We start from the raw sequence: 15,922 nt of genomic DNA, 5'->3' as shown, positions 1-15,922 counted from the left end.
AGCATCCATAAGTCTCAGTGACACATGGGATTTATCTTCTTTCAAATTATGTGATCAGGAGTGTCTGCTTGAGCTTTACACCACCACTCACTGTTCACCTAAGCAACTGAGATCACTAGCTCTGTTTTCTTTTTCACCGGATATAAAGCAAGAAGGTGATGAGTTAGATCCGACATCAACATCTGTCCATGCTGCGAGGCACCAAGCACCTCTAGATCAGCAGGCTGGGAGGTGTGGGAGGTGATTTGGGTTGAAGGAATTATGTGAGAGGAGCGTGACACAGGCCCCTTGTCTTCAGCTCGAGCATAGGCTCCTTTCACAGATGTATCCAGACCAGGCCTGAAAGCCTCACCCCTAGCTTTAGCAGGGGCCCCTCTCCTCAGCTTAAGTCTGGAGGTGGGCATGTCTCTAGCAAAGCAGTAGTGATTCTCTGTCTCTTGGTTGCATTCCCCAAATGCTAAAAATACCAGGTTACTAAAGCACTCGGATCCTCAGACCTGCCGTATTTGAGATTACAGACCTCCTGTATTTGAGTCTATCACTTCCATAAATTCCTTCGTTTCTTACAAACCTAGTCTGTGCAACCTGTCACTGTCCGGTCATCAGGACAACAGCTTTAAAAATAGCAGACTCAGTATGCAAACATTTTTCTTCTTGCCTGGTCACAAACCAAACCACTTGCTCCTGTGGGTATCTAAGAATCCAGGGAAGCTGTGGACAAGCTCCCTCCCGGTTCCCCTTGCTTCTTTGGAATTGAGTTTTGTAAAACCCTATTATATTGTCTTGCCTTGTGGGGAAGCATTATCCACAATATCTATTTTCCTTTGTGCTTTTATATTCAGTTTATGCTAGAACCAAAGGAAACCTATATACCTACCCATGCTGGTAAAAGCAAATCAATCTGGATGTTTCAGTTGTTTTGCTATTTATGGATTGAAGTGAAAGGAGACCTGAGTTACTTATGGTGCTTGTTTTACAGGAAAAATGAGTTTACGATAAGACATTGCCTAAACTCAGTCTCATAAATGAGTTTCCTGAAGCAAAGCACTCACTAAAACTGATGCCTACTTTATTATCTGTAATTCATTTCCCAGGCAGAATCAATATATTCTTATATTTCTTCACAGTCTTGCCTTGTTCATAAACTGGGGAATACCTGTGTATCCAAAACCTGAGCCTATAGGCTTAGCTTTTAAACCTCTGGGGCCCAGGAAAGGGATTTAAAAAGCTTGATTGGGATGCGAGAACTCATATCGTAGCTTTGTTTCTTGAAGGCAGTTTGGGTCACGTAACCAAATGCCCTTTATAATCAATTGTCCCTTGTGCAAGAGGCTTTGATTTTCATCTTCTAGGGGAGTTACATCTGAATAGTCTTAATTTCCACCACCACCCCCCCCTGCCAAGCCCATGGTAATTAAGTTCTGAGGCACTTGGAAAAGAAACGCTTGCCCCTGTGAAAACACAGAAGCAGGAAAAGCTTCTTCCATGAAGTCATGGAGCAAGAATAGCGTGGTGAGGGGCAGCCGGCGAGGAGCGCGCCTCTCCCCTCTGACATTCCTGCCCCCCCGCTCCTCAACAGGGTGCAGCCACACGTGTCCCCTCCCCAGGCATTGTCTCCTCAGCCAGGATCCGGCGGACAAATATAGGCATGGAAGAAAACTGCTGATGCCTTTAAACAGTTATCACCAGTGACCTTGAGATAGGGGCATATAAAGTCTGGACCAGGCGGAGTCGTGACACTTTCTGTGTGCTCTCCAGGGTGAGTACCAACCTCTCTCACTTCTAAATGCGGGTAGCCAGCTGTGCTCTAACACTGTACCGTGGTTTTGATGTGACTAAGGCTTTCATGTGGCTTAAGGTTTTAGTAGTAATATCACTAAACATATAGCCTATGTTAGTCATCCTAGGATGCTGCTTGAATGCTAGGATGGTAAATACATGTTTCTTCTCTAACATTGGTGCATTCATTTAGCCAGCTAGAACAACCGCTTAGGAAAGTGTCAGGTCCCTTGTAATTATGCATCTGGGTGGAGTGATTAGCCAATACCTGCAAGTCATTCTTTCTGTCTTTTCTATCAGCTGCAAGAGGTGATGGCTTATGAAGTTTGCTATTTTAAACAGCTTGTTGGTCCAGGGAGTTCTTTAATCCAACCTGAGTTACAACCCTTGCAGAATTACTGTGTTCCCTTTCAAAGACAGGTGATGCCTGCTGTTGTTGCTGTTGTGGACGAGCTGTTAGCACCACAGTAGCTCTTCCAACAGCCCCAGCAAAGAAAGACAAGGTCCGTCCTTTCCAAGTCTGGACATACCACCAAATTGTTGGTGGTCCTGGGCATGCCACTTAACTTTGTGAGCAATATTGGCTTTCTACAGTCTGTAGGTGTTTTCAAGGATCTTCCAGAGTTCATATAGAAGGGCTGGCTCTTTCTGTTGCTAGCTAGAATGGACTGAAAGGAAAGCGAATGTCTTTAGCTCTGCCTTGTCTTTCCCAGCTATACTGCCTTTTAAAAATAATCCTATGACCATAAACCAAACCACATTTACAGTTTCTCGTATCTGGCAGTGGATTTGCCTCGCTGAGTTCTCTGCATCCGCAAGGTGTGTGCTGCCTGGGCTCTGACCTCCATCATAACTCCAAGCACATGAGACTGCTGAAGAAAAAGTGATTCTCTCCCAGCTGCCATAATGCTTCTTTACGCCATAACGTGTTTGCCGTAGTGGTTGGCCCTGAATATATATACGAAAAAAAAAAAAGAGACAAAAAGGTGATAGCTGAGCGACTGTCCCAAAGAGGTCTGCAAATGGAGCTAGCTTGCACAGAAGTGGTTTAGAGTACTTCAGTGCATATTAGGACTTGTGAGAATCTGTCCCGAGTCTTAGAGATTAACACTGGAGTGTCTCCTCTGGCATTTGCACATTCAGTGTGAAATGACACTTACATGGTGTAACACTGTTCTGTTTAAATGTATCAACTGATGTAATGTCATTGCTCCACTAGAGCTAAGACACACTCCTCTTGGGAGAGAGACTTTGCCAAGCTAGTTTTGAGTTGTGCCTCCAGCTGGGAATTTTGGTCAGTTCAGATGATGTTAAAATAATTGGTGATAGTTGTGCTTATGTAGGTCCTTAATCTTTAAAAAGGAAAAAAATTAAAACTGGTTCTGAGGAAGAAGTTTTTGCTCTACAGCAACAAGACAGAAGGTCTCAAGCTTGTACTGCAGCAGCAGGAGAGGGCTGAATGTAAAATGTTTGGCAGCTCTGCTGTCTTAGGGTTTTACATTCCCTGGGAGGAATGTGTTGGAAAAAACCTGCCTTGGTTGATGAAGAGTTTTTATCCCTACCAGGATTCTGTAAGAAAGAAATTGAATTAAATTTTGAAAGACTACAGTGTCTGTCTTGATAGGCCTCTTGAAAATTTGTCCAGCTGCTCTGGATATTACACGGTAAAGAAAGTAAGGGAAGAGGTAATATCTGAGGGTCACTTGTACAGCTTCGAATAGTAATCAAATGGTGTCTTGACTTTAAAGAAAAAAGCATCTGAAATTCTTAAATTGTGTGTATGTGCGTATACATTTTAGCAGTAGAACTTAGACATTCTCTGGGCAGCACCCTGAGTGTTTTATGTGTGTGTGTATAAGTATTTATATGAGCGTGTGTATAATAAATAAATAAAAACATACCTGTATCACCACTTTAGAGAGTACATAATAATCAAATTAATTGCTTGGCAGTACAAACCCAGCAAATCTGTCTCACACTTATGTCCCCTGTCCTCTCTTTCATGATAAAAGGCTCCTAAACACCACAGCCTTGTCATTTGAGAAAGCAAGAGTAGGTATTAAGCTCGACTAATAAGCCAGTCTAAGAAACTATGAAGCCCTTGCACCAATACTGCAGATACATTTGCCCCCTGCCGTGCCTTGCTGCAGGTGAATTTGGAGGTACCAGCAACTTGAGAAGCTCCACCAGTGCAGGATCTCCCCAAGCCGTGTTAGTCCTGGTTTTTATAGCATGATCATTTTTATTTATTAAGGGGAGTGTGCTGCAGGTAGCAGAGCTGTTTCCAGCTCCAGTGCTGGCTTTCTTCCGCAGGAGCACGGACATACGTCCCTGGAGCTGCACCAAGGGTGTAATGCACAGCCTTGCAGCAGTTCTATTTGCAGCAGTGAAGTCTTGCTCCATGATTCCCAGAAAACGCCTGCCTGTGACAATGCTTGAAGCTGCTGAGTGGCAGGGCCCCAGGGAGACGTGCTGGAGAGCATATGCCTCCTCTAGGCGGATTTGAAAGGGGCCAGAACAGGCCCCCGCTAAGTGGTTTTTAAAATCACAGCTTCCAGTGGTCCATTTTATCTCCTGCTCTTAAGCACCATTCATGCCACAAAGAAGAGATTAAATTCTCCCGTGGAGATAACTGTGACCCATGTTGAGGTTTTGAACCACATAGGATCTGGCTGGCTTTAAATAAGCTGAGCCAGAGAAGGGTTTAACTAAGGGTGCAGTATAGCCCCAAATCCGTGTTAGGTATTTGCGTTTCAAATTAATCATCACTTTGATCAGCCACCTGCCACATTGTCCTGAGTGGTTTGTATTGTGTCAGATAGTCCACGAAATAAGATATCTCTTCCCCCCCACACCCCAGCCTTTCTTTGGTAGACCAGCTCCCTTTCTTCTTCCTCTTTGAGCTGTGCCACCTTGAACCCTTGCCAAGATGATGGACATGACGGAATTCGGGGAGGCTGCTCCCTTCCTCCGAAAGAGCGAGAAGGAGCTGATGATGGCACAGACGGTTGCCTTCGATGGTGAGTTGCAGTACACTTTATGCTGCCAGTGGCCAGTTAGGAGGGATGAGGGTTACATCCAAGGGAAGCTGTGGGAATGCAGAGCAAAGCAGTCTCAGCTGTTGCTGCTGTGCTGCTGCTGCTGTTTGAGATAGCTGGTTCAACCAAGTTCTGGTTTCTTTAGTCTGAAAAGCTATTAAAAGCCCCCAGGTAGTACTAAATAGAAATAATCTATCAATTTATGATAAGTAAGTAATTAGCTAGATTTAGAAGCAAGGCGTGTTTGTACTGCTCTGCTAATGGGGGCGTGACTTTTTTGGCCATTTGAAAGAAAAACACCACACGTTGATGTTCCTGTAATGAGAGAGATTCTGCAGCCTGCCTAGATGTCTCCTGTTATACCTGTACATCTGTTTGATTTACAGGCTGTATGAAAATCTGATGTTAGCTTTTAGTTTCCCATAATTTATTTTTCCTGAAATGGATTTATATGAGCCCTGAGGCACAGTAGTATGAATACACCAATAACCACAACATTTCACTATTCAGAGTAGTTGCTGTAACTAAAGATCTAGATACTAGTGCAGCTACTCCGAACTCTAAAAAGCCATATACATAACTCAATTTAAGTTATTAATATTGCTGTTTTTCAAGACAAACCTCAGAAGAATGTACAGGAATAAGGTAAAATCTGATAGCTGGCAGGCAAATAACGTGGGCTGAATTCCTCGCTCAGATTGCAATTTTCTGTGTGACTTCTTAGCAAACGCCTTAATTTGGGCTTGGATCTCAGCTCCTCCATCTGCACACTGGTGATAATGATTATGGATTTCCCGTGGAGGCTGAGGCTTAGCCAGCATTTATGAAATATTTTGACACCTCGTGCTGCAAGGATCTAGAGGAAGCCAAGTGGTAGTTTCAAAGGGGAGACAACATTTGGGAGCCCTATGCCTTCTGCTTTGTCAGGCAGCTCCCCAGCACTGCCAATCTGCTGTGGTCCCAGAGGTTTTTTATCATTTGTGCACAAAAAGTAACCCAGCAATCTCGCTTAGCTAGGCATGGTGTTGCTGTTTGACACAAGGCTGTGGACCCTCGGTCTCCTTAATTTTGCAGGGAAGAAGAAATGTTGGGTTCCCGATGAAAAGAAAGCTTATGTTGAAGCTGAAATTACAGAAACCAGCGGTGGCAAAGTGACCGTGGAGACGACAGATGGAAGGGTACAAAACTAGTTTTGTCTGATCCGTGACTAACAAGACTAGAGCAACGAGCTCCAGAAATTACCCGGTTTAAACTCAGTTGCTTGTTTCATGAAATGGGCTGCGAATGGGAAGCCCCATATGTGTGATATGACATCTGATGCCATATCAGAATGACACATGAAAACCCACCAAGGGAAAAACAGCAATGCAGTGGTGAGTGAGCGAGTGTCAGCCACCCCACAGAGGTGGGCGGTCTGTGAGTAGAAGCATGCAACCAGCCAGGTCTGGTTTGGCCCCCAGAGGTAAAAGCCCAGGCTGTAGCTAAATGCTGTGACTCCTTTCACAGCTCTTCCACTGCACTTCTTACTTTTAGGGGAAAAAAAAAAAATGTTCTCCTATAAGGTGTGTGAAACAACGGAAAATAATAGTGTTTTCCAGTGTTGCTGTACTTACTTGTCTTTGCAGACCATGACTATAAAAGAAGATGATGTACAGTCAATGAACCCTCCCAAATTTGACATGATTGAGGACATGGCTATGCTGACTCATCTGAATGAGGCTTCTGTGTTGTACAATCTGAGAAAGCGCTACAGCAACTGGATGATCTATGTAAGGGTCATTACAAGGGTACATTTAGAAATCTGAATTTCAAGTGCAGATTTCATGTTTGAACATGCGGTGTTCTTCATATTCAGTTTCCAACTTTGATAAGTCACAAAACTGAGGGTCTTGCTCATTGTTTCGGGAAAGGAGTTGCTTGGAGCTGGCTTGTGTCTCAGTATGGACAGACAAGACCGAATGAATAAAATGGTGTCCAGTTCTTTGGTTTTGCTTGTGTGTCTAGGAGAAGGGTGTCATGGGACATATTTCAGCAATCAAGGTGTTGGGGAGACCTAGTTTATTTTCTCTCTCCTAATATTAATCCATGTCAATACCAGCCATGGAGATTTCCTTGTTAAGAAGCAATGCCTCAAGCTTAGGGCACACACATAACTTTTAAGTACGAGACTTTCTATTTTTAGTTCAGTAATTTTATTCCCTTCATTTTCAGTGCTGACATCTGTCTTGTTTTGCTCTGGCCTTTTCCCTTGCTCTGTATCTTCCCCATGACATTATTAACATAATTTCTGTCAGCACCAACACAAACTTCAGTAGCATCTGATTTTATGAGGCCAAACTTTTGCTCTCAGTTTGCTGCACTCAGTTGTATCTGAAATCACTCAGGGGAATCTACAGATTTTCTAGCCAATTCCTGTTCTTGTTTTTGGTGTTCATCAGAGGATCAAATCCAACTCTTTTCCATTTAAATTCTGGATCTTAAACATTTTCTGCATTTCTCTAATAACCCCTGTATGGACATATATGGCCTAAAGCATAGCTTTGGCTGCAGATCAGTATAGGTAGAAAAATAAAATTGCCATCTTACCTTAATCCTTTTACTGGCTGGGGTTTTTCCTTTCTTTGTAGAAAATAGGACTGAGGACTTGTGCCAAGGCCATTCTGGAGCAGGTCCTAATGCTATTTTTAGGGGAAGACACCTGGATTTTACCTGAAACTTTTAGAATGCAATTGAGCTCGTTAATCTGTGTGCACATAGTGCTTGTGCCTATATAATAACTGGGTTTCTTTGAAGATTTTTGCTTCAGCCTGGACTAAGTACCTGGAAAGTTACCAGCTAACACCGATTCCCTGGGGTTACGACTGAAAACTCATTCTTCCTCAGAATGACCAGGCCCCAGCTAATTGATGTAGATAGCCCAAAGAGCGACTATAAAGATAGATTTTTACCAACTGTGTTTCTCCAAAAGATGAAAAAAGCTCCACAGCTTTGGGGAATAACACTATGAAGTTGTTTTCTCTTTGAACAGCCACCAAAAATTGCCCCAAGGTGCTCACATCAAATTAATAATGGGAGATCATTTCTCCTCCTGAGAATGGAGTTCAAACAGGAAAGCTGTAACTCTTCTTTCCTTCGTAATGACTGTTTTCAAGAGGAAACAACTCTCGTGGGGTAGCAAGGCAGAAAAATCAGATTTGGATCTATTTGCTGTTCCTTCGTTTTGCTGAAGGAGCTGTTTCTGGTTCTGGTTGTCATCTTGAAAATACTTTCCTCCTTTAGAAAACTGTTTAATATCTGTAGTTTTGTTATCAGTTGTCAATAGGAAGTCACTTAGCAGACTAGTAGCTTTAGAAATTCAGATCAAAGGCCGAAATTCAAGTCAGAATTCAAACTCAGATCAGAAGATGGCAACTCCAGGTCCTGCTTGGTTAGCTAAGACTTCTTTCCTTATTCTTTGAGATTTTTTTTTTTCACTCTTGTTTTGTGTTCCTCTCTAGACCTATTCTGGTTTATTCTGCGTGACTATAAATCCCTACAAGTGGTTGCCTGTCTACAAGTCGGAGGTCGTTGCTGCATACAAAGGCAAGAGGCGCTCAGAGGCTCCTCCCCACATCTTCTCCATTGCTGATAATGCATACCACGACATGCTGCGGAGTAAGTGGCACTGTTTGCTTTCAAATTTGGCTTTGCTTTATTTAGCCGACGTGATTGGTACCGGATGGAAGTTTGTGAGAGCTTTTGCAGCGTGCAACAAATGTGCAAATACTCTACAAGCAACAGGGGCTTGGCAGTCTGTGTCAATTTTTAAAATATATACATATATATTTTATTTTTTTTAAACTCCTCTGACTGTCCCTGTGATACTTCTGGTAACAGTAAGCTCTGTATATGGATTGTCTGTAAGGTGCACAAATTTATCTGTGAACTGGCTGAATCCTCAGTTTGTAACAGAAATGGGACCATGCCCCAAAGGTCTGTAAGTATTTTGCCAACCTCGAAAATAAACTTACTGTCAGTTTATGCTAAGTATTCTAATGCTTATAAGATGTATGCATTCAAAGGTTAGTGGAGGCCAGCTATCTAGGGTGCAGTGTGCACATCGCTTGCATTGCTGTGGGTGCCAAGCGTGCAAAAATGAACTCCAGATTTTCTGTCAAATTTTCTCACTCTGACCCTCAAGTTACTGGAGAAAAATCGTTCATCAGCAGAGGGCAGCAGTGATGTCCTCACACCAGGTCCTGGGAGGCAAGGCAGCAGGCTAAATCCCCAAGAGACTTGCTGAGAACACATCCTGCTGTCACTTAGTTTTAATAAAATGGAAAGTGCCACAGCTGTGATGGGGCAGAAGGCACTGGGCAGAGGGAATGTGTGTGTGTCTGCAAAGAGGCGCTCTTTTATCAGATAAGGGTGAAATATGGCTAGGCTGCCCAGTATGTAGTCTGTCACGATGACTGGAATTGAAAAAGAGAAGAAGAATTTAGGCTCAACATCTTGGGGAAGCTGCTATGATTTAGCATTTGCTGAACTTAGTAATAATATATTAAGGTTGCAAAGTGTTATAGTACAGGCTTATTTCTGGTCAGGCCATTAACAGCAGCATGGCCAACTGAAGAAAAATACATATGCATAGTAATGGCCTCTGAACAAACAGCAAAATTACTTGGGTTGGTCTAGTACTGGAGTAGCAGAAAGGTCAGATATGAACAAAGGCATACTCAGGAGTAAGAAAAGAAAAATTTTGATGACAGGAAATGCTTTCTTTATTATAGTTTCCCAGACACAGGGGGAATGTGCACAACTGACAGGTCTTTAATACCAACTTGAACAAAACACGAGAGGAGGATTCAGGGCAGGGCTAGAACTTGCACTGCTGGAGGTCAGTCTAGGTGATACTAGTTTTTATCTTTTCATCTCTGCTTCATGTGATTCTCTCCTGTCCTTGCAGAACTGATTCTGGAATAGTTGGTACTCATTTGCAATTATAATAAGCAATTTGTACAGCCTACTAAGTTTGTCTTTTTTCCCTCCCCCCCCTCCACAGATCGGGAGAATCAGTCTATGCTGATCACGTAAGTGCTTCTTTTTTGACTGATTTGAGACTCTGTTGCTACAAAAAACTTAGAGGTAAAAATTCCTACTGAAACACAAGTTGACCCTTGAAAGCTCAGCTAAATTGCCTGGAACTTGATCCAAGCCAAGTAACTGGCCACTTGGCCATCTGATGGCTGCCTTGAGCCCCATGGGAAAGGAGTAGCTAAGGGTTTGATGAAGGCTGGCCCATTCCTGATACCCATCTGGTGTTCATTCCAGGTAGGCATGAAAACAACTCAACAGGCAGCTAAAGATGCTTCTTCCAGGGTTAGCCTGGCAATGGTTGCCCTCTTATGACATGGAAGACTTTTTTTCAATGTGGTTGCTCTTGATATAAATTATATTTAAGAATGTTTTGTAGACAGATCTAAAGGGAGGGGCATGACCACAGCAGAAATGAAGAGGCACATCATTTACTGGCAAGCATGAAACATGGAGAGTTAGGTGTCTCTCTACACAGTTCACATGTGCTCCTGAACAATGCTGGCAGCTTTTCTGTACATTTTCTAACTCATTACCTGTATGTAGGCGTACCTCAGATCCTCAGTCTGGATGTTTGTAATAAAACTTCATGCCCTTAAAAGAAGCTCAGTGTAGCGTGGGTTTGTACTAGATTTCTGAGCCCAGTCACGTGAAGAATTAGTTGTGGCTATCGTAGGCATTCACCTCTTCATTCAGTCAATTTAATGTGATTTCCACTGAAATGGCTAAACAACAGGCTGCAGAAATAAGAGTCAGTGATCCTGAGAATAGTCTGTGTGCGGGGAGGAGCTGGCAGGACAGGGGGGTGAAAGGATGAGTTACAGCTGTTTGAGCAACGCCTATGTTATCTTCCTCCTTCCTTTAGCGGAGAATCCGGTGCTGGCAAGACTGTCAACACAAAACGTGTCATCCAGTACTTTGCCACAGTTGCAGCCCTGGGTGAACCTGGTAAAAAGAGCGTAAGTCTGCTGGTGGCTGTTTCATTTCAGACTCCCAAGGTTTTCCTGTTGTGTACAACTAAGCTTACAAGTCTGCATCCTGAACACTAGACCATGTGCTAGACCTCAACAGGCATGGTTAAGAAAGTAAACTGTTTGGAAAAGATACTGATGCTTCTACATGGCATTACTGAGAGAATGCTGTTCTGAAGGTACAAAGGCAACACTCACCTGAACTTGCCACACTCCAGACAGAGCACCAAAACCACTCCTGGTTCTGAACAGTTGCTTGTTACTGCTGCTTTTTTCTAGGAGTTTTAGTTTCCATGTGTGTTAAATAGGTTTCTGATCGTGTTAAAGCTGGTCAAAAGATAGGGAGACTGTAAAGATTAAGAAATTTTTTTTTCACATGGAAAATAGTCTTCAAAAGGACTTAGGATTATCATTTCTCATCAAAATATCTGTTTTGTTGGAAGCTTTTTTGTCCACAAAAAAAAAAAGAATGTTTTGACAAAAGATTTGTTTCAATCAGCTTTTCTGTATTTCTCTTTGGATAAGTGCTGTTCTGCTTATAAGTGTTCTCTAAGGTTACAGTGAATACTGTATTCATGCTGCTTTTTACCTTGTGTTGCTATGAGCTTATTCACTATGAGCTTCATTGCACTTGTGAAGGCTCAGCGCTCTTGTGGTGAATTAACTGATTCCTATGAACTGTATTTATAAGGCCAAAATTTCATCCAGGCTTGGATTCAGGACGCCTAACTCACATCACCAAAATCTAATATACATTCATCTGAGGCCTGCAAGGCTCTCTTAACAAATGACTGAGTGGTCCAGAGGCAGCTTTCTCTGTGCAGTGAGGTTGGTGCTCCTAATGGTGTCTGAAACCTGGTGGGCTCATGGAACAACTGTGCAAATAACAGATATTGCAGCTGGAAGATATTCCCCCTCAGGTCGCATTTTATTTTCATTATCAGCAGCCCTTTTTTTTTTTTTTTTTTTAAATAATCCAAGAGTTCAAGTGTGGCATGATCTAATCATCTGAAACCAAAACTTGTCTGTTTGCCTTTATATCCTTTTATTCTTTCCACCTGGCACCAGTGTCTTTTCCTTGTCCAGTTAGTTAGCCTTTTGGTTCATTGTGGAACATCTCCAGAGCAAAACAAGGTAGATGTTTGGAGCAGGGGTTAAACCAACAAACTGTGTAGGAACAGCACTTGGCTATTTTGTGGTGTATGGTGAATGCAAAGTAACAGTCACATGTGCTTTTTGAAGGAAAGCTGGTGTGTTGGTACCCACTAGACATCTAATCTTTCTAATCTTTATCTTTTGTGATGTCCTTCATGCTAGTACTCACATTCTCTCTTTTTTTTCTCCATTGTGTCCTCTTTTGGCAGCAACCAGCTACCAAAACTGGGGTAAGTCATCAGCTTTGCTATTTTACCTTTTTCCACGTGAAAATGGTACTGGGCTCTGTCAGTCCTTGTCACGAACCTCAGCATTTCACTTTGCGTGGTTCTCCCCGTGAAGGATCCCTGGAGCCCAGGCAGTTAAAGTAGTTTTCTTCAGCAAACTGAAGTTTGTGTGAGTGACAGTTAATGCTTTCCTTGTCTCAAAAAACCCCAGATATTTCAAGCTCGGAGTGCTTTCAAATCTAATGCATTTTAGCGCTTGTCACCGTCTTCAATAGCCCCTCTCCTACACACATTCATATGGGCATCCCCATGTGCTTCACAGTACATGGGAACATATGACAGTTGATTATATGCAGATGCTGTAACATATGAAACCTATGAAGCAAAACAATAGAGAACATCAGAATGTTTTGAGGCCTTTTAAGCACCCATAATTGATGTTCTCTATTGCTGTTATGCCATTCACACTGTGCCACCCCTAGGCTGGGGCTAAATCACTTTGCTTTGGAGGCTTCTCTCTATAAGTGACAGCTGAGTTTGTGGCCTGTAGGTTTCTCAATAGTATTTCAACCTTGATTTCTAGGGAACCTTGGAGGATCAAATCATTCAAGCAAACCCAGCCCTAGAAGCTTTTGGAAACGCCAAAACCCTCAGAAACGACAACTCCTCGCGTTTTGTAAGTCTGTAACAAAATGCAATGATGTCCTCTTCCAACAATGGCCAGTTAATAACATTTCTGTAATAATCCCTTCATAAATGGCTTCTCATTTTGTCCACTAAAATGGTTGGATTTCCACACAGTGGAAGAAAAACAAAGTAGGATCTAACCGGGAAAACTACTGAAAGAATTAAAGACAAAAAGAAACAAAGATCCACCCTGAATAACAGTTCAAACTGTACATGATCAGGAGACAAGCAAAGCCTGGCTTTATGAAATCCTTTGAACAGCAACAGCAGATCTTCCCCAGGGCTGCCTCTGCTGCATAGCCTTATTTTCCTACCATCTTTTCCAGTAGCCTAAGTCATTCCGTCTCCCAATAATAGCTCTACTTTGTCACTACGTGTCAGAAAAACACCCTGCTCCCTCCCACATCTTCCCCCTCTGCAGACCCACACATGCAGCAGTACTCCTACCTTTGATCTATACCATCCACCTTTTTGGCCGGGTAAGCTGCCCCTGCGTGTCCCTCAGTGCTGACATGACCTCAGGCCTCTCCTCATTTCCATTAGGCTTGCAGGAGAGCAATCCCCTCAGGAGCTCTGCCTCTGCCACATCTGGTTGACGTTGGCTCAGAGGTCCAAAAGGAATGGCATGAGGATGACAGCCTGAGTTTGTAGCCCACGCTTCCCTAACAAATCTAGTTAAAAATTAAATTGAAAGGAGTGGAGAGGGTCAGAGGTAGTAAGCATCTGTGGAAAGCTACAAAACTGTATAAGGAGTTTGCCAGCTGAAATGGAAATTAGTTACTTTAAAAAGTTGATGTGTTTGAGTAAGATAAATGAAAACTGCTCAATTTTTATTAAATTTGGGGGAATGAATATGCAAATCTAATGGGCAGCGCAGTGTAAAATCACAGCACCTTTCTTTTGTAATTAGTTGCATATGAGTTAGGACTGCAAATTAGGAGTCAAAAAAGGACCCTGTGTGTCTCATACCCAGGCTTATTTCTCTTGAGTCCTGCATTACAGTAAACCTGCATCGTGAAACTGGAAGCTACGTGCATTCCCATATCTTAGCCTGGCAGATAAGCACCCTGTTATCTTTTCCCCACAAGCTGATTACATAGCTGTATGTACAGATTGAGGCTTGGAAAAGTGTAATACCATTGTTTGATATTTCTCATTGAAAATCTGCCTGTGCAAAGCCAAGGAGTTAGCATAAACTAATTCTTTGGGCCAAATGATTGCCTTCAAGCAGCATCCTTTGTTTCCCTCTGTGTATACTATATGCACTAATTAGAATATTCTTCTGTGTGAATTAGGGTAAATTTATCCGAATCCATTTTGGAACCACAGGCAAGCTGTCATCTGCTGATATTGAGATTTGTAAGCAGCAAACTCTCTCCTTTTAAAAAATACAATTGCTCATCTGAAAGCTTGGAGAGCCTTTCTCACTGAATTTTCCTTTGTGCAACTAGATTTATTGGAGAAATCCCGAGTGATTTTCCAGCAACCGGGCGAAAGAGACTATCACATCTTCTACCAAATCCTGTCAGGAAAGAAACCAGAATTATTGGGTAAGCATTACGTGGATCCACAGCTTTTAGGAACCAACCTTCAGCTGAATAGACAGTGGCTGAGGAGGGGGCAGGAGGCAAACCCATGTGCAGAAAGGCCCTTACGCTTCCCCTTGGTGAAACTAAACTTCCACTGTCAAATATACTCTTCTAAAGGTGCTGTTCCAATGGCAGCAACAGAGATCATTTTTCTGTGATATACTGATGCGGGTACCCTATAAAGTGAAGTGATATTACAGCTTAGTCTAAAGGGAATGAGAGTCAGACAGGACTTCTAATACGTAGCATTATAGAGGCAAAAAATGTCACACTGAATTTGTGTAATCCAGGGTCTTGAAACATCTGGGAAATGCTACATCTCCAAAAGCGTTTGTGGTGATAAAACTATAATTATCCAGATTTTCACATGTGAGGAGATTTGCTCATAGGTCCGTGAAGAAAAGCTAGTTTCCTCTTTCTGCCCCAAGTGCCAAAACTGGCATCCTAGCATGTTGTGTAGCATGAGAGAAGATGCAAAGCTGCCTGCTGCTGATTATGTGGCAGTTGCCCCTCTCAAGCTTGCCCTGGCTGAATGCAGACCTGATGGAGAAGAGCAGGGAGCAGATGAGGTCTCTCTGCTCTCATCTCCTAATGCATTGAATAAAACCTTCACTAGTTATTTAAGTGATGTGGTTTGCTGACTTTAATTTGTGCTCTGAAGGAACACATTTTATAAAATACATTAAAGAGTCACTTTACTGCTCCACTAAACTCCTACTAAGCCATAGCAATCATAATCTGTTTTGAAGCCTTATCCTGACAGTGCATGGTCAAGTCCCTAACCCTCTTAGTTTTACATGGCCTAATTAATGATGATTACAGGAAAGATTTCAAGGAAGCATTGCACTGAGATTCCTGTGTGAATCCCTGTGCTGGGAAAATATGCTCTTTCTCATAAATTGTCTGTCTGTATACTCTACAACAGCACACACCTTTTTGGCCAGCAGGAGCATGTCTGCAGGCCCTTGAAGAGGCTGAAACCAGTGGGGACTTCTGTTTTGTAGACAAGAAGTGTATGTGTTTGTATATAAACACATAAATATCTCAATAGAAATAAGTATAATATAGCAAAATATAAATGTAGATAAATGAATATATAACATAGTGACTACATAGCAGAGACAGACATAGAGAATATGATTTTATGTACATGTATATTGATAGACATAGATATATTTACATACATACATACTGGTATCTGTGTATGTATATAAAAGATTGAAATCTAGACCAAACCAAACCTTCATCTGCTGAACATGGGTGAATCTTTCTGTTGATTTAGGGAGCAGGACTCTCCCTGTAGTTTCAGAGCCAGCTAGCTTTCTAGAAAACAACTCTATATTTTTAGGTTTTGATGCAAAAGGAAAGGAAAGGAAAGGAAAGGAAAGGAAAGGAAAGGAAAG

At 42.4% G+C, this 15,922-nt stretch overlaps 1 protein-coding gene across 1 annotated transcript in view; it reads left to right on the top strand.

Annotated features, from left to right (window-relative positions):
* The first annotated feature begins 4,639 nt into the window (after positions 1-4,639).
* Positions 4,640-15,922, top strand: part of MYH15 (myosin heavy chain 15) — a 44,915-nt gene continuing 33,632 nt past the window's right edge. Inside the window, exons 1-10 of the mRNA XM_074860755.1 lie at positions 4,640-4,799; positions 5,892-5,995; positions 6,443-6,586; positions 8,315-8,471; positions 9,859-9,886; positions 10,756-10,849; positions 12,226-12,246; positions 12,827-12,919; positions 14,226-14,289; positions 14,382-14,673. Of these exons, the coding sequence (XP_074716856.1) occupies positions 4,709-4,799; positions 5,892-5,995; positions 6,443-6,586; positions 8,315-8,471; positions 9,859-9,886; positions 10,756-10,849; positions 12,226-12,246; positions 12,827-12,919; positions 14,226-14,289; positions 14,382-14,673 (1,088 nt within the window). The 5' untranslated portion in view covers positions 4,640-4,708. The remainder of the gene's footprint in view (positions 4,800-5,891; positions 5,996-6,442; positions 6,587-8,314; positions 8,472-9,858; positions 9,887-10,755; positions 10,850-12,225; positions 12,247-12,826; positions 12,920-14,225; positions 14,290-14,381; positions 14,674-15,922) is intronic.

This window comes from Strix uralensis, chromosome 2 (assembly GCF_047716275.1).
Source record: "Strix uralensis isolate ZFMK-TIS-50842 chromosome 2, bStrUra1, whole genome shotgun sequence".
Lineage (NCBI taxonomy): Eukaryota > Metazoa > Chordata > Aves > Strigiformes > Strigidae > Strix > Strix uralensis.
Note: the sequence above shows the minus strand (reverse complement) of the source record. Positions and strands in the feature narration are given on the sequence as shown.